Source organism: Mustelus asterias, unplaced genomic scaffold (genome assembly GCF_964213995.1).
Source record: "Mustelus asterias unplaced genomic scaffold, sMusAst1.hap1.1 HAP1_SCAFFOLD_178, whole genome shotgun sequence".
NCBI classification, from domain to species: Eukaryota; Metazoa; Chordata; class Chondrichthyes; order Carcharhiniformes; family Triakidae; genus Mustelus; species Mustelus asterias.
In genome coordinates, this window is record NW_027590179.1 from 67449 (window position 1) to 95159 (window position 27711).

General features: G+C 45.1%; 2 protein-coding genes and 1 non-coding gene across 3 annotated transcripts in view; 1 reads left to right on the plus strand and 2 right to left on the minus strand.

The window, feature by feature from the left end:
* Window positions 1–27711, minus strand: part of LOC144485253 (uncharacterized) — a 75754-nt gene that overhangs the window by 45046 nt on the left and 2997 nt on the right. Inside the window, exons 2-3 of the mRNA XM_078203470.1 lie at window positions 21184–21305; window positions 8233–9156 (exon numbers count right to left, since the gene is read on the minus strand). Of these exons, the coding sequence (XP_078059596.1) occupies window positions 8233–9156; window positions 21184–21305 (1046 nt within the window). The remainder of the gene's footprint in view (window positions 1–8232; window positions 9157–21183; window positions 21306–27711) is intronic.
* On the minus strand, window positions 4352–4424 carry trnak-cuu (transfer RNA lysine (anticodon CUU)). The gene has a single exon. It is a non-coding gene; the product is annotated as a tRNA-Lys (tRNA).
* LOC144485251 (uncharacterized) lies at window positions 9727–20849 on the plus strand. The gene is made up of 4 exons (XM_078203468.1): window positions 9727–9799; window positions 13004–13505; window positions 19482–19948; window positions 20755–20849. The coding sequence occupies exons 1-4, from the start codon at window positions 9727–9729 to the stop codon at window positions 20847–20849; spliced, it is 1137 nt and encodes a 378-aa protein (XP_078059594.1).

Sequence of the window (27711 nt, forward strand, 5' to 3'; positions counted from 1 at the left end):
TAAGATGTTGACGGTGCTCCCACTGCAGTCCTGTGATGAAAATATAGACTGGTTGGTGAAATGTAGATAACAGGTAGAATTGATATCTAATGAGGACTTTATACTTTAGAATTGAATACAGGGCTCATTGTTACTAACGGGGAAAGAAGGGTTAAAACCCTTACCCAGAACCCTTTTCACACACACGTGGACATCTCTGAATCTGACACACACCAAATGGAACGTTACACAAGGGACTGGAATTCACTGGAATTTCTTAACAACCTTTCAATAGAAATGTCCTGGTACAGACTGTGACAAAGGACACAACAGACAGCAAGAACCAGGAGGAACCGTTAACCCAGAGAATGTTAATAACCTTGTTCAGGACACCGGTGCCAAGCACAGGAGGATCCCAGGAAAAACAGAACATTTAATTTCTGTCTGTTTCACAATTCTAAATGACTGATTCTTTAACAAAGGAATGTTTAAAAACGGCATTGTGATATTCCAAGGTCAGTGTGTCTGGGAAAGGGGCACACTGATGTGTTTTTATTTTAAACAGGAGGATCCATTGAAAAGCAGCTCTGGACGATACGAGCACCTCCTGACCTCCTTTCAATTCATTTCAAATCACCCATCACTTTCCGTGGAATATTCTTTATTCTTTCCTGGGATGTGGACACTGCTGGCAAAGCCCCAGCACACGTTGCTCATCTCCTAATTGCCCCTGAACGGAGTGACTTGCTCAGCCATTTCAGAGGGACAGTTAAGAGTCACCCACATCGCTGTGTGGGTCTGGATTCACATGTAGGCCAGACCGGGTAAGGATGGCAGATTTACTTCCCTAATAGGGAGCATTAATAGGGTGAACTGGACAGGTTTTTACAACAATCTATGAAAGTTTCATGGTCACCGTTTCTGACACTAACTTTATATAATTCCAGATTGATTCACTGAATTCAAATCCCACCAGCTGCCTGTCCCCAGATCCTTTGCTGGTTCTCTGCATTACTCGGCCAGCGACATTCCCACCACCTCCCCCTGAATGGAATATTCCACACAACCCCTTCGTTAAACGGGAAGGAGAAAAGAGAGAGGCTTTGACCTTTGGATGACCTCATCACCAACTACAGAAACCTTACAGCTGACCATTCTGTAAAAATTTTAAAACTTTATTTTTATAAAACACAGAGTAAGAAACAGGTGAAAAGTAACGATGGACGTTGTGACTGACATCAGAAACATTGATTGACCGGATAAACACTCACTGCATCATAGAGCGATCCTCAACCATTGAAGAATTGACCCACAATAAGGAATGAGAGAGCCTTATAAAAAGGGGCAGGAGTTTACACAGAGAGGTGACACCCACAGCTGCTCAGGATGATGGAATTCAGTTCAGGAAGGGGATAAAGTGAGAAGCTTTTGTGATTCAAGGCAGAAGTATTGAACAATCTGGAATCAGTGCTTCTCGAGTTTGCTGACCAGCCGAACACTTCAATTAATCTCATCATAAAAACCCCCAGTGTAAATAACATGGATTTGACTGACAAATGTTGAAGTGTTGGTTTAGAGCCACAAGTTTCAACTTCCCATTTGAGCCTGGGGTACCTTTTTGTCTCTCTATTGCTCGTGTCAATGACAGCCAGGCGACGGAGCTGAGGGCAGCATTTAGCTGAGAATAATGGGGCCTGCGCCCCAGTTGGGAAACTGCCCTGGGCGTCGCACTAATAGAGAGACAGGAAGGTGCTGGAGAACTGACTGGGAAATGGGCCTCCAACCAATCAGGGCACCGGAGGAGGTGACCAGGGCTGATGGTGACCCCCCAGGGTTCAGTGTCCCTGTGTCCAAAGCGGGGTGTCACAGGAACAGGGGACAGAGGAGCTGAAGAAACACGATTTGTGTCCAGAACATTGTGAACATCCCTTTACTCTGGTTGTCTTTGATCCTCAAGTCATTTTCTGTTTGTTTTAACCATGTTCTGTTTCATTAATAAACTTTTATCAGTAAAAATATTTGATTGTTCTGGACATTTCCTGATGAGATTGATGCACTTTAGGGAAAGCGGGTGAGAGGGGTTGGCAGGCTCTTTAACAGAAAGTGAGTCCCTCTAAGGTAATTGGCAAAGGAGCCAGAGGGGGAGATGGGATTTTATTTTTGACACAGCGATGTTAGAAAATGGGGTTCAGGGAGTCAATTAACCCTTTCTCCCCTTTTCCCAAACTCTGAAATGATTCCCAGTGATAACCCTTATTGGTGACAGTGGTTAGATTTTATTCAGGATCAATAAGAGCTGACACAGGCTAATGTCTGAGCAGTCGTATCAAAGTGCAGCAGCATTACCATTACACTCTGGGTAGAAGAAGCATCTCCACAGAAATGCTCCCTGCTCTGCCCCAGATGCCATGGCACCAGTCAATGCAATATGTAAAACCTCGACAAATCTCTGTGCTCGGGGAATCCCTTCTTATACTTTTTTACATCACAAAGACTATGGAGACTGATTTTACCCAATCATTGCCCGGCTAACATTTGAACGGACCAATTACAAAACGTGTCATTGAACCATCTGTACCCGCACAAGCCACGTCAAACTCTCAAACAATTGTCTTCCCACGCTCCGTCCCTGGTACAGGGAGTCAGCATTCCCATGCCAAGCAGTGAAAACATGGTGGCCTTGACACCCAGGTGTCATCCAGGATTCAAGGCACTCCTGTTTTCTCTGTCCTCTGGGAGCTGTTTATCTCCCTGCTCCCACACAGCAAGTCGTCTGTTCTCAGCTCTGCTGGATTTCTGTTGAAGTTTGGCCCCTTTTACACCTTTCAGATCAATAAAACATTTGGTTAATGACCCAAACCACAATTTCCCATCCTGTCACCTGTCAACCATCCTTACCCAGAGTGTAATCACAACAGGAATAAAAACAGGAGAAGTGTAACAATCAAATTCAAAATCAATGCACAGCCAGTCACAGAATTTAACCTAATGTTCACTAATTAGCAAGAAAACCCAAAGTTGGGGGTCCCCCAGGATTCTTACAGTCCACACCTTGAGGGGGGAGAACTCTCTCTCTGATCCCTCACTCAATTTCACTCTGTTATTTTCCAGTTCTGTTCTGGCCCTGCCTGGGGTAACATCTAATCGATCTTTCCTACTACTGAAGGAGCACCGTGAGTTCTAGGTTACTTGTACATAAGGACAGATGCTTCAAGCAACAGATCAAGCATGGATGTAAAAGATTCTCCAGCTCTCTCTTTACCCCTGTCCAAATTGTGGACAGTTCTTATTCAGTATTATTTCTTCCAAGCCCTTAATTGTCCCAATCTATAATATTATCCATTTTACTTTAACTTTCCTCACTTTGTGTCCATGTGCAGTGTGTTTAATTGGATCCTGATTGTTTTGAACTCAGTTTCTCTCTGGAGTGTGTGTCAGTGCCTTGATGATGTCACAATGTTGTCTCAATCCCCTGGCCACATTCACCATTTCATCTCCTGCTGTGTCTCAAGTAGCTGTGTGTGTTTGGGACCCGCTCTTCACTCCATCTCACCATGAATTTAGGCTTGCTATTTTTCACATGTAACAAATCACATCTGTACACTCACTCCGGTATCCCAAAATCATGTCACACATTCTTAACTTTCAGATGTGTTGATGAAAAGATCAATGTATCTGTCTTTCTTATCTCCTCCTGTTATAGTGCTGATATTTCATATAATGGCTGGGCTTTCAAATGTGGATTTCTTTTTAACAGAGTTCATGGACAATGATAAAAGTTCCAAGAGAAAGTGATCCACCTCTTCATCCCATCTCACGTTTTAGAGGTGTTGATGGAAAGGAGGTCATTGATATTGTGAAATATCATAAGAATAAAAAATCTACCAATTCAGACAATACTGAGATGTCAATCATTAAGCAGGTTATTGATTGTGGAGTAAAACCATTGACATATTTGCAACCGGTCTTTTCAAACTGGGCTATTTCCCTGTAAAATGAAAATATACTAAGTTACTCCATGGTTTAAAGCTGGTGGTAAACATAGAAGAAACCCTACAGTGCAGAAAGAGGCCATTCGGCCCATCGAGTCTGCACCGACCACAATCCCACCCAGGCCCTACCCCCATATCCCTACACATTTACCCACTAATCCCTCTAACCTACGCATCTCAGGACACTAAGGGGCAATTTTAGCATGGCCAATAAACCTAACCCGCACATCTTTGGACTGTGGGAGGAAACCCATGCAGACACGAGGAGAATGTGCAAACTCCACACAGACAGTGACGCAAGCCGGGAATCGAACCCAGGTCCCTGGAGCTGTGAAGCAGCAGTGCTAACCACTGTGCTACCCTGCTGCCCCAAACAACAACTCCCAACGTGGGGCTCGAACCCACGACCCTGAGATTAAGAGTCTCACGTTCTACCGACTGAACTAGCCGGGCATATTATACTACATGATTATACTAATTTCAGGAGAGTGTGTTCACTTTTCTCATTTTGCAGAGAAAAGAGAAGTCATTTGCTAAATGGTCTGATAATTCCATTGCTCAATGTAACTCACTGTGTAATAGTCAGACCAAGTCGGTCTATCTCACTATCACTGATGGAATTTGTGGAGAAAATGACGAATGCTGTGGACAAAAAGACAATTTCCAATAGAGGTTTTTACTGATCTTACACAGATTTTGATACAATTGACCATGGAATATTACTTAAAACACTGGAAACAAGGGATTAGGGGAGTAGTGAATAAGTGGCTCAGAAGTTATTTGGAAAATCTCAACAATTTGTAACAGTCGATGATGTGAATCAGATTTTGTGAATATTCTGTGTGGAGTTTCACAGGGATCTGTTTTGGGCCTTAAATTGTTTATTTTATATATTAATGACATTTGGAATGTATCAAAGTTATTACAATTAGTTTTGTTTGCAGATGATGCCAATATGTTTTATTCTGGGTGGGATCTTCAAGAGCTTATTGAAATTGTTAGTGCTGAATTGGAGAAAATAAAAATATTGTTTGTCAAAAATGAATTGTGACCGACTCTGAGTGGAACGAAGTTTATGTTATTTGGTGAAGTAAATCCCTTGGTTAATATAATAAACAATGTCAACATTTACAAAAATAGAAGAGGGGTCAGACCCCTCTGATGAAGGGTCATCTAGACTCGAACCGTTGGCTCTATTCTCTCCCCACAGACAATGTCAACATTTATTTATTCATGGGATGTGGGTGTCACTGGGACAGCATTTATTGCCCATTCCTAATTGTCCTTGAACTGAGAGGGCAATTAAAGGTAACCATGTTGCTGTGGATCTGGAGTTACATGTTGGTCAGACCAGATAAGGTTGGCAGATTTGCTTCCCTAAAGGACATCAATAAACCAGATGGGCATTTATGACAATCGACAATAATTTCTAATCATCATTAGACATTTAATCCCAGATTTTCATCTAATTTATATTTCACCAGTTGCCACAATAGGATTCGAACCTGGGTCCCCAGAGCATTACCCTGAGTCTCTGGGCCACTCGTCCTGTGACACTGCCACTACACCATCGCCTCCCCAATATGGAAATATAGTTCTGGGTGTTCTCCTAGACCATATATTTTGTTGGGAACCGCATATACAATATATTAAAACAAAATAATCAAAGAGTATTGAAATTCTGAGTAAAACTAAATTTATCATGGAAGCCCTACAGTGCAGAAGGAGGCCATTCGGCCCATCGAGTCTGCACCGACCACAATTCCACCCAGACCCTACCCCCATATCCCTACATATTTACCCGCTAATCCCTCAAACCTACACATCTCAGGACCCTAAGGGGCAATTTTTAGCATGGCCAATCAACCTAACCCGCACATCTTTGGACTGTGGGAGGAAACCGGAGCACCGGGAGGAAACCCACGCAGACACGAGGAGAATGTGCAAACTCCACACAGACAGTGACCCGAGCCGGGAATCGAACCCGGGACCCTGGAGCTGTGAAGCAGCAGTGCTAACCACTGTGCTACCGTGCCGCCCATATTGGATCTGCAGTCATTGCATATTTTGTATTGTTCATTTGAAATGATTCTTCAGAGGTTTGGGGAAACGTTATAAAGCATGAATATTTGGGCGACATGGCGGCACTGTGGTTAGCAGTGCTGCCTCTCAGTGCCAGGGACCCAGGTTTGATTCCTGGCTTGGGTCACTGTGTGGAGTCAGCACGTTCTCCCTGCGCCTGCGTGGATTTCCTCCGGGTGCTCCGGTTTCCTCCTACTGTCCGAAAGACGTGCTGGTTAGGTGCATTGGCCATGCTAAATTCTCCCTCAGTGTAGCTGAACAGGTGCCGGAGTGTGGTGACTGGGGGATTTTCATTAACTTCATTTCAGTGTTAATGTAAGTCTACTTGTGACACTAATAAATAAACATCAAACTTTAACTTTATTAATCCGATCTACATGTTACAGAAAAAAGCCAAATGAATAGTAATAAAGTGAATTTTCAAGAACTTAGCAACAAATTGTTTATAAAATGTCCAGGTTTTAAAGTTTAGGAAGTCAGTTGAACTGAAAACTGCAATGATTTTGGATGAAGCAAAAAATGAATCTTTGCCTGAAAATTTGCAAAGAAACTGTTGACTTTAAGGGATGATGATCATGAATTAAATAGAAAAAAACAAGTTTAAAAAATGTTATGTTTGTACAACTTTGAAGTCTGTGTATATTTCAGTTTGTGGATGAATCTTTGGAATGCTTTGGGTGAAGATTTGAAAATATGTGTAAATACAGCTTTAAAACAATGTATAAGCTTCAAATGTTAGTTTATATAAAGTCATGGAATTAAATAATGGTATTATCTATGAGTTTAATAGAAATACTATTTGAATAATCACAATAATTAGAAAATTATGTGACTGGGAAATGGGAATGATGAAGTATTTGATCTGTATTTGTGAAAAGGAGTTGAGATTTATAAGTTTATACTTTTTCCTAGTCCTTTTTGATCAGGTGTTTATTTTATTTATGGGCAGTGCAATATAGTATCTTAGTGCGGCACGGTGGCACAGTGGTTAGCACTGCTGCCTCACGGCACCAGGGACCCATGGCCAGTTCCCGGCTTGGGTGACTGTCTGTGCAGAGTCTGCATGTTCTCCCCGTGTCTGCGTGGGTTTCATCCAGGTGCTCCGGTTTCCTCCCATAGTCCAAAGGACGTGCTGGTAAGGCACATTGGCCATGCTAAATTCTCCCTCAGTCTCCCCAAACAGGCGCTGGGTTGTGGCAACTAAAGGACTTTCACAGTAACTTCATTGCAGTGTTAATGTAAGCCTGTTTGTCACACTAGTAAATAAATATACTATTATAGTGTCATGTTCAAAATAAAAAAATCAGTTCAGTGTAACATAGGTAAGGGGCCCATTAAATACTCCCACAAGAGACCTCACACCTTTACCATTTCTTATCTTGACCCAAACCGATCCTTCATCCTGATCTTTCAGGCTAAGGTGGTAGCTCTGTACTGAACTAATGTCATCGTTAATTAATGGGAGAGATCCTATCACCTTTTCCTAGCTTCCTGCCATTCCATTATGTCAAATACCCTTCAATATTTAGATCCCAGCCTAGGTCACCTTTCAACTAAGTCTCTGTAATGTCTATCAGGACACACACATTTATCTCTATCCGCCCTGACAATTCATCCTTTTTGTTATAAATGCTGTGTGCATTTTCAGAGATTCAATAATCTAATAGGGATTTAATGTGAAACCTCTTTACCAGCGAGTGGTGAGACTGTAGAACTCACTATTACAGCGAGTGGTTGAGGTGAACAGCATGAATACATTGAAGGGGAAGCTGGATACATACCTGAGGGAGAAAGGAATAGAAGGATATGCTGATGGGGGGAGATGACGAGGGGGAGGCTCATGTGGAGCATAAATACTGACACAGACCAATTGAGCCAACTGGCCTGGCCCTGTGCTGTAGACTCAATGGAACAGAGACAAATGTATTTATTTTAGATCTACCTGTAGCGTTAGGAAAAACACTATTTACTATCCAGAATAAAATAAATATCTTTCATCAGCTTTTGTGGATCATTTCAGTGGAAATGTGCTCTCCCAGGCTCAAAGAACATCAGCCCACTGGAAGCAAAGTCATGAGACCGGCCAGTCCAGCAGAAAGAAACCGTCCGACCCTCCCACTTCACCTACTGTCAGAATGAACGTGGTTCAGTTCTGGGTGTGATTAATAGCAGCAATAACAGCAGAATCCAATGCTTGTAATCGTTTGTGAATTCGCTGGTGTCTCAGCAGGTGGGATGATCGTGTGAATCCCTTTCCACATTCATTGCAGGCAAACAGCCTCTCCCCAGTGTGAAGTCGCTGGTGCGTCAGCAGGTTAGATAATCGATTGAATCCCTTCTGACACACAAAGCAGTTAAATGGCCTCTCCCCAGTGTGAACTCGCTGGTGTGAAATAAAGTTGGACGAATCACTGAATCCCTTGCCACACACTGAGCAGGTGAACGGCCTCTCCCCGGTGTGGACTCGCTGGTGTGTCTGCAGACTGGATGCCTGACTAAATCCCTTTCCACACAGAAAGCAGGTGAATGGCCTCTCCCCAGTGTGAGTTCGCTGGTGTGAAAATAGGTTGGATGAATCACTGAATCCTTTACCACACTCAAAGCAGGTGAAGGAAGCCTCCCCAGTGTGAAGTTGCTGGTGTCTCAGCAGGTTGGCGGAGTTACTGAATCCCTTCTCACACACACAGCAGGGAAATGGCCTCTCTCCGGTGTGAACTCGCTGGTGTGAATACAGGTTGGATGACTGAGCAAATCCTTTACCACACATGGAGCAGATAAATGGCCTCTCCCCAGTGTGAACTCTCTGGTGTGTCTGCAGTGTGGATGAATCGCTGAATCCCTTCTCACACACGGGGCAAGTGAATGGCCTCTCTCCATTGTGAACTCGCTGGTGTATCAGCAAGTGCGATGACTGAGTGAATCCCTTCCCACAATCAGAGCAGGTGAATGGCTTCTCCCCGGTGTGAACTCGCTGGTGTGTCAGCAAGATCGATAACCGAGTGAATCCTTTCCCACAATTGGAGCAGGTGAATGGCCTCTCCCCGGTGTGACTGCGTCGATGAATTTCCAGCACTGATGGGGAACGGAATGACTTTTCACAGTCCTCACATTTCCATGCTTTTTCCATGGTCTGAGTGTCTTTCTGTCTCTCCTGCAGTTTTCACAATATGTGCACTGGAACACCGTCACTCGGGTTGCACGGGCCTCGATGCTTTTCTGTTCACACCAATGGTTCACCCAACTCAAGCAGATAAACGTTTCTTCTTCCAGATTCAAACCGATGACATTCAGCTCCCATGAATTGAGTGAATGTTAGATCTTGACATTTCTATCAGCAAATCATCTCCTTCTAATATCCTGTAAAAAGAATTTACAAAAGTCATCACTGTCAGAACAAGATAGAAATTCAGATCAGACAATTCTAGTTCCTGTGGAACACTGCAAAGGATGTCAATGTCTTTAAGAGAGAGAGAAACCTGGGCCAACCTTTCCAGAGTCTGCAGCCTCCCTGGATTCACTTTCTTTCCCTTCAGTTGCTGCAAGTCCCCAATTTCCCCCAGAATGAGAAAAGAAATGGAAAGGGGGAAACATTGATTTCCTCCCAGATGTTGCCCAGAGGAGGGAGTTTGAGTCTGAATCTGAATCAATCGAGCTTCCGCATTGTGACGTCACAATGGAGCCCTGCCTGAATCAGCCAACAGGAATCAGTCTCTTCCACAATGACGTCATGGGGTGCCAGTGCGCAGGCCCGGGCGCGCGGACACGGAAGTCCCGCCCCCACCCATTGTTCCCCTCCCCCTGCACCTCCTCCAGCCAAGGTTTCCAGGCAACCGGCTGGCGGCTCCGGCCAGAGCGAGAAGCCTCTTGGTGATCACCCCCTCCCCCTGGCCTGGGACTGCGCATGTCCAGTGGAGAGGCGACACTGCGCATGAGCGGGGCAGCCCGCCTTCTGACCTTCGTGCTGAGGTGTTGACCAATGGGAAAAGACCGGAAGGACTCTGGTCCTTCAGCCAATCGGGCTTTGTGATACTCAGATTGAGGTGCACAACAGACTGAAACTTCCTCCTGTCTCTACCATTTGTGAGTGAAACACTTTCTTTCATCCCCCTTTCCATTTCTTTTCTCATTCTGGGGGTAATTGGGGACTTGCAGCAACTGAAGGGAGAGGAAGTGAATCCAGGGAGGCTGCAGATTCTGGAAAGGTTGCCCCAGGTCTCTCTCTCTTCAAGACATTGACATCCTTTCGCTCTCTCAGTCTGACACATTTATTTGTCTGGGTAAAAGGATGGTCTCTTTCCCAATGTTCACAATTAAAGAGATGGTTTCTCCAGGATAGGCTGACATTTAAATTAAGATAGGACAGAGATACGTCTAGTCTTGTAATATGGTACAGATTAGATATATTATTTGTAATAAAATACATTAATTATTTCTAATCTTGTATTACCCTACTGTAGCTACAATATGCATTTCCAGTCAGCGTCATTACGACACAAGGTGTCCATTCAGTAACTTGAGCCTATGCTAACACTCTGTAGGACAATCCAGTCACTCCCATTCCTTCTCTACATCCCCATTCCCCCTACAGGTTATTTCCTTCAAGTGCCCCTCCAATTTCATTCTGAAATTATTCACCACCTCTGCTTCCATCAAGCTGGTAGGCAGAGAGTTTCAGGTCAGCAACACTAGCTGTCGAAATAAAATACTCCCTCACAGCCCTATGTATCTCTAATCATGTAACAGAGTACTGTATAATTATACATCATAGTGTTATTGGGTATGTATTAAATACAGCAGAATGTGAATAGAGAGTGTGTGGTCCAGATATTTAGGGCCTTCGATAAATGAGAGAGGAATGAATGTTCCTTCGCAATTAAAATTCTGTTCTGAATTTCTATCCTGTACTGTCACTGATTACGTTTGTAAACTCTTTTACAATATATTAGGGGAGGAGATATCGCAGACAGAACTCTCAAAGCAGATAGCACATCAGGATCTGACAGAGTCATGGCATCAAGGTTGGTAAGTCGCCGGGACCGGATGGGATGTACCCCAGGTTACTGTGGGAGGCGAGGGAGGAGATTGCGGAGCCTTTGGCGATGATCTTTGCATCGTCGATGGAGACGGGAGAGGTTCCGGAGGATTGGAGGATTGCGGATGTGGTCCCTATATTCAAGAAAGGGAACAGGGACAGCCCGGGAAATTACCGACCGGTGAGTCTAACCTCAGTGGTTGGTAAGTTGATGGAGAGGATCCTGAGAGACAGGATTTATGATCATCTAGAGAAGTTTAGTATGATCAAAAGTAGTCAGCACGGCTTTGTCAGGGGCAGGTCGTGCCTTACGAGCCTGGTTGAGTTCTTTGAAAATGTGACCAAGCACATTGACGAAGGAAGAGCGGTGGATGTGGTCTATATGGACTTCAGCAAAGCGTTCGATAAGGTCCCCCATGCAAGACTTCTTGAGAAAGTGAGAGGGCATGGGATCCAAGGGGCTGTTGCCTTGTGGATCCAGAACTGGCTTGCCTGCAGAAGGCAGAGAGTGGCTGTGGAGGGGTCTTTCTCTGCATGGAGGTCAGTGACCAGTGGAGTGCCCCAGGGATCTGTTCTGGGACCCTTGCTGTTTGTCATTTTCATAAATGACCTGGATGAGGAAGTGGAGGGATGGGTTGGTAAGTTTGCTGACGACACCAAGGTAGGTGGTGTTGTGGATAGTTTGGAGGGATGTCAGAAGTTGCAGCGAGACATAGATAGAATGCAAGACTGGGCGGAGAAGTGGCAGATGGACTTCAACCCGGATAAGTGTGTAGTGATCCATTTTGGCAGATCCAATGGGATGGAGCAGCAGTATAAAATGAAGGGTACCATTCTTAGCAGTGTAGAGGATCAGAAGGACCTTGGGGTCCGGGTCCATAGGACTCTTAAATCGGCCTCGCAGGTGGAGGATGCGGTCAAGAAGGCGTATGGCGTACTAGCCTTCATTAATCGAGGGATTGAGTTTAGGAGTCGGGAGATAATGCTGCAGCTTTATAGGACCCTGGTTAGACCCCACCTGGAGTACTGCGCGCAGTTCTGGTCACCTCATTACAGGAAAGATGTTGAAGCCATTGAAAGGGTGCAGAGGAGATTTACAAGGATGTTGCCTGGATTGGGGGGCATGCCTTATGAGGATAGGTTGAGGGAGCTTGGTCTCTTCTCCCTGGAGAGACGAAGGATGAGAGGTGACCTGATAGAGGTTTACAAGATGTTGAGGGGTCTGGATAGGGTGGACTCTCAGAGGCTATTTCCAAGGGCTGAAATGGTTGCTACGAGAGGACACAGGTTTAAGGTGCTGGGGGGTAGGTACAGGGGGGATGTCAGGGGTAAGTTTTTCACTCAGAGGGTGGTGGGTGAGTGGAATCGGCTGACGTCGGTGGTGGTGGAGGCAAACTCGTTGGGGTCTTTTAAGAGACTTCTGGATGAGTACATGGGATTTAATGGGATTGAGGGCTATAGATAGGCCTAGAGGTGGGGATGTGATCGGCGCAACTTGTGGGCCGAAGGGCCTGTTTGTGCTGTGGCTTTCTATGTTCTATGTTCTATGTTCATCGGGAGCTGAATATCATCAATCTTGAATCTAAAAGGAGAAATGTTTGTCCTTTTTGTCTGCTGTGAGAGATTTTAATATCAGTGTGACTGGAACAGTACAGAGAATGACACCTGAGTGAGAGTGTACAATGCAGTGACTGTGAAAGGAGCTTTAATCAGTTACATTGGCTGAAGCAACATCACACCATTCACAGCAGGGAGAGACTGCACACTGGTTGTATGTGTGAACGAGGCTTCAACTGATTGTCAAACCTGGAGAGACACAAGGACATTGACACCATGGAGAAACCATGGAAATGTGGGGATTGTGGGAAAAGTTTTCGTTGCCCGAGTCACCTGGAAATTCATCGACGTTGTCACACAGGGGAAAGGCCATTCACCTGCCCTGTTTGTGGGAAGGGATTCAGTAATGCATCCATTTTACAGACACACCAGCGAATTCACACTGGAGAGAGACCATTTGTCTGTCCTAATTGCGGGAAGGGATTCACCCAGTTATCCCACCTGCAGTCACACCAGCGAATTCACACTGGGGAGCGACCATTCACTTGCTCTGTGTGTGGGAAGGAATTCAGTAATTCATCCATCCTGCGGACGCACAAACGAGTTCACACTGGGGAGAAGCCATTCTCCTGTTCTGAATGTGAGAAGCAATTCAGTCATTCATCTGACCTCAGGAAACACGAGCGAGTTCATGCCGGGCTGAGGCCGTTCATCTGCTCCCAATGCAGGAAGCGATTCAGTGATTCATCTGACCTGAGGAGACACCAGCGAGTTCACACTGGGGAGAGGCCATTCACCTGCTCTCAGTGTGGGAGGGGATTCACTCAATTATCGAACATGCGGACACACCAGCGAGTTCACAAGTGATTACAGGTGTTGGATTCTGCTGTTAATCACACTCAGGACAGAACCATGTTCATTCTGACAGTTTGGGAAGTGGGAGGGTCGGAGGGTTTCTTTCTGCTGGACTGGCTGGTCTCACAACTTTGCTTCCAGTGGGCTAAATTTCTTTGAGCCTAAGAGAGTACATTTCCATTGAAAGGATTCACAAATGGTATTGAAAAACATTTATTTTATCCTAGGTAGTAAATAATGATTTTCCCATCACTACAGGTAGATCTAAAGTAAATACAGAAAGAACTGGAAAAACACAACAGGTCTGGCAGCATCCGTGGAGAGAGAAACAGAGTTAACGTTTCATGTCCAAAGTAACTCTACTTCAGAACTAAAGAGAGGGAGAAATGTGATGGGTTTGATGCTGCTGAGAAAGGAGGGAGGGGCAGGTAGAACAAAAGGGAAAGTCAGGGATTGGTTAGAGGTCGGATGAGAATAAATGACAAAAACATCCTGGAACAAAAGGCAAAGGGAGAGGTAATGGTTGTGGTAAAGGAACTGTTTGGGAGAATGAACTCAGAAGAATCATTCAACACTTAAGCCTGATTGAATCGACAAACAGCTAATTGAGTATTTATTCTGGGGATGAAGGGGATGACATATGAGGAGAGATTAAGCAGTTTGGACTATACTCACTGGAGTTTAGAAGGATGACCGGGATCTAATCGAAGGACATAAAATGTTAAAAGCGATTGATAAAGGAAATGTAGAGCAAATGTTTCCTCTTATGGGACAATCTAGAACAAGAGGTCACAGGTACAGGTTGCGAGACTGTAGATTTAAAACTGAGATGAGGAGATTCTCAGAGAGTGGTGAATTTGTGGAACTTGCTGCCACATAGCGAGGTGGTGTCTGAATCATTGAATTGTTTCAAGAGGGAGGGAGAGATATTTCTGATAAAAAGAAAGGGAAAGAGGGATATGGGGAACAGGTGGGGAAGTGGATTTGAGACCAGGGAGAGATCAGCCATGATCTGATTGAATGGCGGAGCAGGCTCGAAGAGCTGAATTTACCGACTTCTGCTCCTAATTTCAATGTTCCTGTGAGTTACGCCAGCGGGGAGAAACCACAGGGGCTGATCATGAGCAACTCCACCCAACACAGAATATCATCAATTCCTGTACAGTTACTCAGCCCATCCCAGCTGGACACAATCCAATCAGAATGGTGATAGATTACACACATTACATATAGGTCCAATGGAATGAGTAACTAGGCTGCGTGATCAACTCGGGGACAGTTCTGGACCATCCCAAGACATTTACGTGGTACCTTATCAACCGTCCCTGAGCCTTCACAACGAATCTCTTCTCAGAACGTTCTTATCTCTGACTTGTCTGTGCTGCTGGCAGTCTCACAAAGCAGCTGCCTGTGTGCTGATACGAAAGGCCCTGCTGGACAAGTTTAATGGTCCATAACTGTCTTTAATGACTGAATAGCTATAGGAATGTGGTCAGGTCAGCTAGTTCGCTGATCCATGATGTTTCTCAAACCATTATACTACATTTTGATGAGTATGATATATTGCTGGTATGAAATGGAATATCTATATATCTAATATGTATTGCCGGTGCCTTTGCCTTGGGCCCACCTCAATAATCCCCCCTTTGAGTAATGGACTAGCCCTAGTCCCATTAACCAACACCATTAGTTTACCATTAGCCTCCCCTCTTGTTCAATTGCCCAGTCTACGGGCATGACCGATTTCTAATCTGTTTCTCGAGGGTGCTAATCACCCACTGGCATCATCTCCCATCGTCCCCGATTCTGTGCAACACCAGTTCAATGACTGGCCTTCTGAGGTGTCAATTACTTGTGGGACCCTCTCTCTCATTGAAGTTTGTTTCTGTTACTTCTTGCTAAGTTTAGAGAGCCCCTTGATATCTCCCCTGCCCATTTGTTCAGGATGGGGAAACATGCTGTCTTTGTTTTGGACGAGTTATTTGAAATTACTCCTCTCTGGTTCTTTGGAATGAGTTACTTTACTTTCCTTATAACCTTAAAATACATATCAATGCCTTAAAGTGATTGATCTGCTTGATAGAACACAGTACATTCAACTAACAGCTATTTCAGTTGGCTGGACAGCTGGTTTGTGATGCAGAGAAACGGCAACAGCGCAGTTTCAATTCCCATATCGGCTCAGGTTGTTCATAAAGGCCCCACCTTCTCAATGGTGTCCCTCACCTGGGGTGTGGTGATCCTCAGGTTAAATCACCACCAGTCAGCACACCCCTCAAGGGGCATAGCAGCCTCATCTGGGACTATAGCAATTTTACTTCACTTTTTATTAAAATTTAAAGAAACTAAAGAGTTACAAAAGCTAATTACAGAATTTCATTCTAAACTTACTACATTAAAGATGGTTGCAGTGTGAAATAAAGTGACTTTTCTTGAACATCACAAGTTAAACTGCACTAAATTTAATGCACAAGGCTGAACATTTTAATATTTGTATTACTTAATACAACAGACTTTGAATTTCGAGAACAGAACTGATCATTTTAATTGTGAGAAAGGTAGACAGTTTGTACCAGTAATTGTTTAACCGTGACATCTCGCATTGCTGCCTTAAGGCCATGTGTTCTTTCTCCCTTGTCAATTTAAGTGTGGTGCTAACTCCAAGTCATGTGATGAACTTAAGCCCCAGAATTCAGTATAAAATCATATTGAGGTGACACACGTAGATTGTGTGTAAACTAAACTAGAATTAATCATTTAAAATTGGTTACTTGAGGTTGAGATTGCCTGGGCATTTGTGCCCCACATAAAACCTCTACTGCTGTGTGTCAAATATGTCACATTGTGTTTTCTCCTTTAAATGTGGGTACTGGACTAACTGAACAAACACCATTGTAACTATCACGATTTTCCAATCCTGCTGTCTTTGCCCTCTTTTTAGGTCAAACCAAATAAACAAACTCAAATTAAGTCAGGACAAAGTAAAAGGGGCAGCTCCCCAAAAAGGAGGGGGAACAGCCTCAACTCTCCATTTCGGGTCCTGTTTTTGCTAAAACAATGGCTGGTATCCATTTCTCACTTGTGGCATAATGACATGCTCAACAATCTCCTTGTTGAAATGAGCATTGTTTTGCCTTCACGTCACAATTTTGGACTGCTGTTGACGCTCTAATTTCTGAAGTTTCCAGAGATAATAAACATCGTCCTCAACTTTCTCTTTAAGAGTAGTAATGCAGGTGAACTTTGAGTAGTCGCATAAGTAGTGTTTCTAAAAGATGACAAAAAGATGTTCACATGATGTGATAGCAAACCTTGCTCTCTTGAAGCATTTGGGCAGCACGGTAGCACAATGTTAGCACTGCTGCTTCACAAAGGTAGCCGCTTCAACCCTGCTGCCCCTACAAACATGGCGTCCATGCCTGCCCGCTATTGCACATGGCCCCTTAAAAGATGGTGGCCGCACATGCGCACTGATAGACATTGCCACCGACAGAATGGCATCAGTCAGCCCAGGCCCAACACGACGAGTTGCGCCTCCAATTTGGTACCAACAGGCCGCCCGGGAAGTTATTTACCAGGGTTTGGGTTTGAACAACATGTTTACGAAGCCTCTCCACCCGCCACATTCATCGCTCTCTGCGCGCCGCTCTCTACCTTCAACTGATCTCGGATCCGAGTTAAAACTGTCCGTCCACCGCCATTACCTACACTGCGCATGCTTCAGACCCCTCCCCTGGGTTCGATTCCCGGCTTGGGTCACTGTCTGTGTGGAGTTTGCACATTCTCCTCGTGTCTGCGTGGGTTTCCTCCGGGTGCTCCGGTTTCCTCCCACAGTCCAAAGATGTGCGGGTTAGGTTGATTGGCCATGCTAAAATTGCCCCTTAGTGTCCTGGGATGCTTAGGTTAGAGGGATCAGCGGGTACATATGTAGGGATATGGGGGTAGGGCCTGGGTGGGATTGTGGTCGGTGCAGACTCGATGGGCCAAATGGCCTCTTTCTGTACTGTAGGGTTTCTATGATTTCTATGATAAAGAATGTTTCAAGAATTGTTCAAATCTTTCAGCTAATCCATGGGTTTATGGATGATATGTGGATTTTATATGCTCAATACCAACTTGTCGTGTTGGGCCTGGGCTGACTGATGCCATTCTGTCGGCAGCAATGTTAATCAGTGCGCATGTGCGGCCAGCATCTTTTAAGGGGCCATGTGCAATAGCGCGCAGGCACGGACGCATTGTTTGTTGGGGGCAGCAGGGTCGAAGTGGCTACCTTTGTGACGTTTGGGACCTGAACCCACTGCAGTCCATGTTGTGCAGGTACATCCACCCTGCTGGTGGGGAGGGAATTGCAGGATTTTGTCCCAGCGACTGCGAAGGAACGGCGATATATTTCCAAGTTAGGATGGTGAGTGGCTTGGAGAGGAGCTTGCAGCTGGTGGTGTTCCCATGTCTCAGCTACCCTGGTCCTTTTAGACGGAAGTGGTTGTGTGTTTGGAAGATGCTGAGGTGAATTTCTGGAGTGCATCTTGTAGCTAGTACGCACTGCTGCTTCTGAGCGTCAGTGGTCAGAGCTTGTTCCCCATTGTTCAGAATGGAGACAACCTGTCCATCAAACTGCATCAACCCTCTGAGTCCCAATGTCTTATTGATCCGACAGAGCGGTGGCATAGAAGGAAAGAAAAGGAAGCAAATCCTGCTCTCCGGATCCCACTCCCTCATGAGACATCCGAGTCCCATAGAATTCCTACAGAGCAGAAGGAGGTCATTTGGCCTTTCGAGTTTGCAATGACTCTCTGACAGAGCATCTTACTCCTGCTCTAACCCCGTAACCCCACACGTATACCCCACCAATCCCCCTAACCTGCACATCTTTGGACACTAAGGGGCAATTTAGAATGGCGAATCCACCTAACCGCACATCTTTGGGCTGTGTGTTTATAGATCAGCAGTCACATGAAGACCCATGGCAGAAACTCACAACCCTAAGAAGACACGGGTGACGCAGTGGCAGAATGGTTAGTATTACTGCCTCACAGCACCAGGGACCCGGGTTTGATTCCAGTCTTGGGTGACTTAAGTTAAATTTATTTATTAGTGCCACAATAGGCTTACATTAACACTGCAATGAAGTTACTGTGAAAATCTGTGACATTTACACGTTCTCCTCGTCGCAACATAAATGTGTTCACACTGCGTGGGTTTCCTCCGGGTGCTCCGAATTCCCCCCCACAGTCCAAAGATGTGCAGGTTAGGTGGATTGACCATGATAAATTTCCCCTTAATGTCCCAAGATGTGGAGATAAGGGGGCTTAGTTAAGATAAATATGTGAGGCTATGGGGATAGGCTGGGCAAGAGGGCCTGGGTAAAGTACTCTGTCAGAGAGTTGGTGTAGACCCGATGGGTCGAATGGCCTCTTCCTGCACTGTAGGAATTCTATGATGATAGATGTCATCTTCAAATCGAGGGACTGTTGACGATGACAAGCAAAGTGCAACCGGGAGTTAGTGTGGATATCCTGGCCGTGGGAGATTCTATTAAAATCCTGGATTATTTGTACAAATATAAAATCCCTCTCCTCTGTTTCTGCTCCCAAATCCTCTCTCACGCTCTTCCTCTCATAGAGGACAGAGTCTTGTGCAGACCCAGACCAGGTGGCAGCTTCCCTTCCCTGAATGACATTAGTGAATCAGTTGGGTTTTTATGACAATTCAGCAGCTTTCATAGTCACTTATTCCTCGTGCCGACCCCACAAAATACCAGATTCATTCAGCGCAATTTTACAATCTGCCTTTGTGTTTTTGTGGGTTCTCTCTCGCTTATTTTTTTCTTTTTTAAATCAATTTTATAGGGTCTTCAAAGGGGAAGGTTTGTATTCGGGAAACAAGAAACCAAACATCACATCAGGATCCGACAAAGTTTCCCAAGTTATTGTAACTGAATATCATCGAGTATTGAACATGGAAGGAAAAAGCACCGTTCAGAGTGGGGAGAAACCGTACACCTGTTCTGTGTGTGGACGAGGCTTCAGTCGATCCTCAGGCTTGTCGCAACATAAATGTCTTCACACTGGGAAGAAACCATGGAAACCTAGGGATTGTGAGGAGTCATTTCGTTACCCATCTCAGCTGGAAATTCATCAACACACACACACTGGGGAGAAACCATTGACTTGCTCCGAGTGTGGGAAGGGATTCAGTGATTTATCCAGCCTGCTGAGACACCGGCGAGTTCACACTGGGGAGAGGCCATTCAGCTGTACTGTGTGTGGGAAAGGATTCAATGATTTATCCAACCTGTTGAAGCACCAGCGAACTCACGCTTTGGAGAAACCATTCACCTGCCCCAAGTGTGGGAAAGGATTCACTGATTCATCCAACATGTTGAGACATCAGCGAGTTCAAGCAGACAAGAGACCATTTAAATGTCAGGAGTGTGGGAAGGGCTTTAAAGGTTCTGAGGATCTGATTGGCCATCAGCGAGTTCACTCTGACGAGAGACTGTTCAGGTGCTCCAGCTGTGGGACTGGGTTCAGGCAGTCATCTGAACTCACTGTACACCAGCGCACTCACACCAAGAAAAGACCATTCACCTGCTCCGAATGTGGAAAGGGATTCACTCGGTCATCCTACCTGCTGAGACACCAGCATCTTCATGTGTAACTACAGTGACTGGATTTTGCTGTTAATCACATCCAGGACTGAACCGTGTTCATTGGGGTCTGTTTCTGCTCCTATTTCTAAACTCAAGCCCAGATACAGGGGCTAATATTTTTGCTTTGAAAAAATAGTTTGTGTAAAGTACACTGTGCTGAATCTTTTTAATAGCTGTTACAAATTAGTTCCTTTTGAAATTCTCACCCTCTCCCCTGTCTCCTCCATCCTCACCTCCAACAACAAGTGAGGAGTTTTTTGTCACAAAGATTGAGACAATCTGATCAGCTGCCCCTGCTGCTCCCCTCCCTTCCATTAGCCCACCAGGTCCAGCTGTCCTTAACCAAGTCTGGAACTCGCATCTTTCTCCAGTTTCCCTCCCAACTCTCTCTTATGCCCTGTTAGAACTCAGCTGGTCCATGACACCCCCCCCCCCCCCCCCTTATGTTCTACTGACCTTATTCCCACTAAGCTGCTGACCATTCGCCTGCTCCATATTAACCGCTACTGTTTATAGTTCTTGTTCTCTTCTGGTTCTGTCCTTCTCACCTTTCAATTCATTGTCACCACGCATTCTGAACAAACAACCTTTGACCTCCTCTTCAGCTTCCTTTTCCTCTCCAAAGCCACTGAACTTGGTGTCCCCCAAGGATCTATTCTTGGACTTGCCTATTTCTCATCTACATGCTGCCATTCCGTGACATTATGCAAAAGCACGGTGTTAGTTTTCCCATGTACACTGACAACACCCAGCTCTACCTCACCCCCATCCCTCTCCATTCCTCCACTGTTACTAAATTATCAAACTGCTTATCCCACATCCAGTACTGGATGAACAGAAATTTTCTCCAATTAAAAATTGGAAAGATCAAAATCATTGTCTTCAGTCACTATTACAAATTCCGTTCCCTAACTACTGAGTCCATCCCTCTTCCTGGGAATTGTTTGAGGCTGAACCACACTCTTCACAATCTCCGTGTCAGATATTTCCATCTCCATAACATCACCTGTCTCCACCCACCCCTTCCCACACACGGAGCAGGTGAATGGCCTCTCCCCAGTGTGAACCCGCCGGTGTAACGCTAAATTGTATGACTGAATGAATCGTTTCCCGCATACAGGGCAACTGGGCCTCTCCCCAGTGTGAACACACTGATGTAATGCTAAGTTGGATGACAGTGAAATCCTTCCCACACATGGAGCAGTTGAAAGGTCTCTCCCCAGTGTGGGTGCGTCGATGTGTTTCCAGTTTGGATGGGCAAGTGAATGCTTTCCCACAGACCCCACATATCCACGGTTTCTCCGTGGTGTCGGTGTCATCATGTCTCTCCATGTTGATGATCAGTTGAAGCCTCGTCCACACACACAACACGTGTACAGTCTCTCCCCGCTGTGAATGATGTGATGTAGTTTCAGGCTGTGTAACTGGTTAAAGCTCTTTCCACAGTCAGCTCACTGAAACACTCCCACTCAGGTGTGTGTGTGTCTTGGTGATTTTCCAATCCCATTGATTTATGAAATCTTTTCCCACAGACAGAAGAGACAAACATTTTTCCTTCCACATTCAAAGACCAATGATATTCAGCTCCTGATGAATCGAATCACTCTCAGATTTTGACATGATGTTTGTTCTGACTTTTCTGTCTGGAACTCCTCTCCCTCTCACCCCCTGTAAAAGGAGTTTACAGAAGTTATCAGTATAAATAGAGGATAGAAATTCAGAGCAGACAATTCTAGTTTCTGTGGAAGCTTTCAAGGGAACATAGGAATTAGGAGCAGAAGTCGGTAAACTCAGCTCTTCGAGCCTGTTCCACCATTCAATCAGATCATGGCTGATCTCTCCCTGGTCTCAAATCCACCTCCCCACCTGTTTATACTCCAGATTCTTTACAATAAATACCAACATCCCATTTGCCTTTTTTATGACATGCTGCACCTGCAGACTGACTTTGTGATTCATGAACATAGACACCCAGATCCCTCTGCCTGGACACATTTTGAATCTGCTTTCCATTTAGATAATTAGCCTTTCCATTTTTTTCTGTCAGTGGATAACCTCACACTTATCCACACTAAACTCCATCTGCCAAACTTTCACCCATTCTCCTAACGTATCTATATCCATCCGTGGAATCTTTATATCCTCTTCACTGACTGCTTTCCCACCTATTTTAGTATCATTTTGCTATGTTACACTCTGTCCCTGCTTGCAGATCATTTATATAGATTGTAAAGAGTTGAGGTCTGAGGACTGATCCCTGCAGCACCCCATTAGTTACATTTTGCCAGCCAGAGAAGGACCCATTTATCCCGACCCTCTGCTTTCTGTCAGTCAGCCAATCCTCAATCCAATCCAGTACCATACCCCCAATCCCCTGCGATCTCAACTTCTGGATTAGTCTTTCATGTAGCACCTTGTCAAACGACTTCTGGAAGTCTATGTATACCACATCCACAGGTTCCCCACTATCCACCTTGCTGGTTCTGTCCTCAAAGAATTCAAGCAAGCTTGTCAAACATGACTTACCCTGAATAAAACCATGCTGACAATAATGGATTGAGCTTTGCCATTCCAAATAATAACATAAGAAATAGGAGCAGGAGTAGGCCATCTCGCCCCTCGAGCCTGCCCCGCCATTCAATAAGATCATGGCTGATCTGATAGTGGTTTAGTTCCACTTACCCACCCGCTCCCCATAACCCTTAATTCCCTTATTGATCAGAGATCTATCTACCTGTGACTTCAACATATTTAACGAGGTAGCCTCCACTGCTTCAATGGGCAGAGAATTCCAGAGATTCACTACCCTCTGAGAGAAGAAGTTCCTCCTCAACTCTGTTCTAAACTGACTCCCCCTTATTTTGAGGCTGTGTCCTCTAGTTCTTGTTTCCTTTCTAAGTGGAAGGAATCTCTCTGCCTCTACCCTATCCAGCCCCTTCATTATCTTATATGTCTCTATAAGATCTCCCCTCAGCCTTCTAAACTCCAATGAGTACAGGCCCAATCTACTCAATCTCTCCTCATAAGCTAACTTCCTCATCTCCGGTATCAACCTGGTGAACCTTCTCTGTACTCCCTCCAAGGCCAATACATCCTTCCGCAAATAAGGGGACCAAAATTGCACACAGTACTCTAGTTGCGGCCTCACCAGTACCTTGTACAATTGCAGCAAGACCTCCCTGCTTTTATACTCCATCCCTCTTGCGATAAAGGCCAACATTCCATTTGTCTTCTTGATCACCTGCTGCACCTGCAAACTGAGTTTTTGCGATTCATGCACAAGGACCCCCAGGTCCCTCTGCACAGTAGCATGTTGTAATTTTCTACCATTTAAATAATAGTCCATTTTACTATTATTCCTTCCAAAGCGGATAACCTCACACTTGTCAACGTTATACTCCATCTGCCAGATCCTCGCCCACTCACTTAGCCTATCCAAATCTCTCTGCAGACTTTCCACATCCTCCACGCAATTCGCTTTCCCACTCATCTTTGTGTCATCCACAAACTTTGTTACCCTACACTCGGTCCTCTCCTCCAGATCGTCTATGTATATGGTAAATAGTTGAGGCCCCAGCACCGATCCCTGCGGCACGCCACTGGTCACCAACTGCCAACCAGAAAAGCACCCATTTATTCCAACTCTCTGCTTCCTATTAGATAGCCAATCCCCAATCCACGCCAACACCTTACCCCTAACTCCGTGTACCCCAGTCTTCTTCAGCAACCTTTTGTGAGGCACCTTATCGAACGCCTTCTGGAAATTCAAAAACACCACATCCACCGGTTCCCCTCTGTCAACTGCACTCGTTACATCTTCATAAAAATCCAGTAAATTCGTCAAACACGACTTTCCCTTCATGAATCCATGCTGCGTCTGCTTGATCGAACCATTTTTTTCCAGGTGTCTGCTATTTCTTCTTTAATGATGGATTCCAGCAATTTCCCAACTACAGACGTTAAGCTAACCGGCCTGTAGTTACCCGCCTTTTGTCTACCTCCTTTTTAAAACAGTGGCGTCACATTAGCTGTTTTCCAATCAGCCGGCACTTCCCCAGAGTCCAGCGAATTTTGATAAATTACAACCAATGCATCCGCTATTACTTCTGCCATTTCTTTCAGTACCCTGGGATGCATTCCATCCGGGCCCAGGGACTTGTCTACCTTTAGTCCCATTAGCCTACCAAACACTACCTCTTTAGTAATAGTAATCGTTTTAAGGACCTCGCCCCCTACAGTCCCACGACCGTCAATTTTCGGTAAGCTATTTGTGTCCTCTACCGTGAAGACCGACACAAAAAACTTGTTTAAGGCTTCGGCCATTTCCTCGTTTCCCATTATTAAATCCCCCTTCTCGTCTTCTCAGGGTCCAACATTTACTTTAGCTACTCTTTTCCTTTTTATATATTTGTAAAAACTTTTACTATCAGTTTTTATATTTTGTGCCAGTTTAGTTTCATAATCTATCTTTCCTTTCTTTATTGCTTTCTTAGTAGTTCTTTGTTGTTTTTTAAAGCTTTCCCAATCTTCTAGTTCCCCACTAGTTTTGGCCACTCTGTACGCATCGGTTTTTAATTTAATACTCTCCTTTATTTCCTTAGTTATCCACGGCTGGTTATCCTTTTTCTTACATTCCTTCTCCTTCATCTCCTCCTTAACGATTGATTCCAGCAACCTCCTCACTGCAGAGGGCAAGTGAACTTGCCTTTGGTTTCCTACTTCTTTTCCCTCTCCCTTTTTGAATAAGGGATTACATTAGCATGTTTCCAATCCACCGGGACCTCACCAGAATCCAAGGAATTTTGAAATATCACAACTAATGCATCCACTATTTCTGCTGCCACCTCCTTTAATACCTAAGGGTGCAGGTTATCAGGTCCCAGAGACTTATCTGCCTTTAATCCTTTTAGTTATTGTACCAAGTTCCTCTACATTAACGACAATTTTTGGAAATTCTTCATGATTCTCTACCATGAAGACAGAGGCAAAATATTGGTTTAGTGTCTCTGCCATCTCTGCGTTCCCCATCATCAGTATTGTCCTCTAAAGGACCAACATTTACTTTAGCTATTCTCTTCCTCTTTGTATACTTATAGTTCCCCCATATATACTTCCCCAGATCTGTAACTGTGTCCCACACACTCCTCTCCCTCTCTGCTCATTGCTCCAGATTCAGTCTGATTCTCTCTCCTCCTGTCCTTAAACTGGTGACTCAGGCTGTGGGTCCATTCCTTCACTCTCATCCCAACAAATTATGCAGCTCACAACAACAAATCAACTTTAATGACTTTATAACTGATTTTAAATACCCGGAAATGATCACTTTTTCCCAGATGGGCCTTTGCTCCAGGTTGTGATTCCACAACAATGAAAAGAGAGGCTCCGCTGGGTGGCTGGAGGACCGAGAGGGAGCATCTGGAGGACCAAGCGGGAGTGGCTGGTCCTCCAACCAATCGGAGTGAATGAGGGGCGGGGCTGGAAAGGAGCAGCTGGTCCTCCAACCAATTGGAGTGAATGAGGGGCGGGGCTGGAGGACCGAGAGGGAGCGGAGTGCCCCCTCCAGTCCTGCTCCAGACTCTGGAATCTTGTGCCTTCATTCACTTGTTAGAATCATCGAATCCTACAGTGCAGAAGGAGGCCATTCAGCCCATCGAGTCTGCACTGACCACAATCCCACCCAGGCCCTATTCCCATAACCGCATGCATTTACCCTAGCTAGTCCCCCTGACACTAAGGGGCAATTTAGCACAGCCAATCCACCTAACCAGCACATCTTTAGGCTGTGGGAGGAAACCGGAGCACCCGGGGGAAACCTACACAGACACGGGGAGAATGTGCAAACTCCACACAGACAGTCACTCAAGCCCGGAATCGAACCTGGGCCCCTGGTGATGAGGCAACAGTGCTAACCACTGTGCCACCATGCCACTTGTCAAGTGTCTTGGATCGCAACCTTTCTTTTAATCAAAGTGTTTATTGTCCCTAACTGGATCCCCCCTCACATCCCGGGGTCTGGTCAAGGATTGTAACAATAAGGGGGTGAAAATTTATCGGGGTAGGTGGGTATATGGAGTTGAGGTTACAATCAGATCAGACATTAGCTTATTGAATGGTAGACCAGACGCAAGGGGCCAAATGGCCGACTCCTCCGGCGCAACTTGTGAGTCGAAGAGCCTGTTTGTGCTGTAGTTTTTCTATGTTCTATGCATGTATGTTCACTAATGTCGTTCAGGGAAGGAAATCTGCCATCCTTACCTGGTCTGGCCTACATGTGACACCAAAGCCACAGCAATGTGGTTGATTCTTAAATGCCCACCAAGGGCAACTAGGGATGGGCAATAAATGCTGTCCAGCCAACGATGACCATGTCCCACAAATGAATAAAAAAATGTTGCAATGAGAGCCATGCAGTTGGTATCAATGTATTTATATTGTTTTTTCTTATTTAAGGGGGGGGGAGGGGGGGGTGTTTAAAATTTCAGATTTATTCTGTAAGCAACCAGTGTGTCTGGAAAACATTTCGCTTCAGGTGTAAAAGCAAATTAGAACAGAAAGTCCAGTGGTTAGTTCAGAGCTTCCTTCTCCCCAGGTCTGTTCTAACAAACTGTGTCCATCTGAGTTACATTTATACAAACTCACTCACTCAGGAAGTGATCAGATCTCACTGAACTACAACAACAACTTATATTTATGTAGAACTTTTCACTTAATAAAATATCCTAAGCAGTTTCATAGGAACAAAAGGATATATTGGGTCAGATGATCCAAAGAGATTGGTTATAAGGAGAGTCTTTAGGGAGGAAAGAGAAGTGGAAAGGTGGAGAGGTTTAGGGAGGAAATTCCAGAGCTCAGGGTCCAGGCAGCTGAAGGCACGGCCACCAACGGTGGGGTGATTTAAATCAGGGGTGAAGGACATCCGGGAAAGGACATCCGGGAACGGTGCTCCATGTGTGTGGCCCCATAGCCCAGGCTCAAGGCTCTAATCTGAACTTTGGGACGGAGTTTGACCGTCCCTGGTCTCAGAGAAAAACAGTTCCGCCGATAAACATCTTGTAAGATCCGTGTTTATTGATACTATAAAAAGTTGGGACTCGTCCAGTCCTCCTGTGGACTGGATGGGGATTGATTTTAACAGATTTAAACTCCTCTGGATTTCAATGTTAAAACTTGAATATGTTTTGGTTAAAAATGAAAATAAATATTGGAAAAGTGAACAGAACAAAAATGGGGAAACAGACACAATCCCCTTCATGTTCACTGAACATTCCTTCACCCACTCATCCACCCAGTGGCTCCCAGCCGGATCGACAATCAGCACAAAGCCAGAGAGAGGGGGAGCTGGTCCTCGGGATGTAACAATGGACAAGGGCTGGAAGTTTACAGTTTATGGTCATGACCTGCTTGGAGGCAAGTCAGAGCCGTGCTTGAAGCTCCATGGAGGCAGACACTTTCTCCATGATAGACAGTCTCTGGAACCTCCACCAGCCCCACAACCCTCCGAGCTCCCTGCCCTCCTCCAATTAGGGAAGAAGGTGACACAGTGGTAATGTCGTTGATTGGAT

Coding starts and splice junctions, on each gene's coding strand:
- LOC144485251 (XM_078203468.1), top strand. CDS start 9,727: ATGGAGCCCTGCCTGAATCAGCCAACAGGAATCAGTCTCTTCCACAAT. Junction 9,800..13,003: donor CATGGGGTGCCAGTGCGCAG/GCCCGGGCGCGC, acceptor GTTGTCACACAG/GGGAAAGGCCATTCACCTGC. Junction 19,949..20,754: donor GTGTGGGAAGGGCTTTAAAG/GTTCTGAGGATC, acceptor CCTCCTCTTCAG/CTTCCTTTTCCTCTCCAAAG.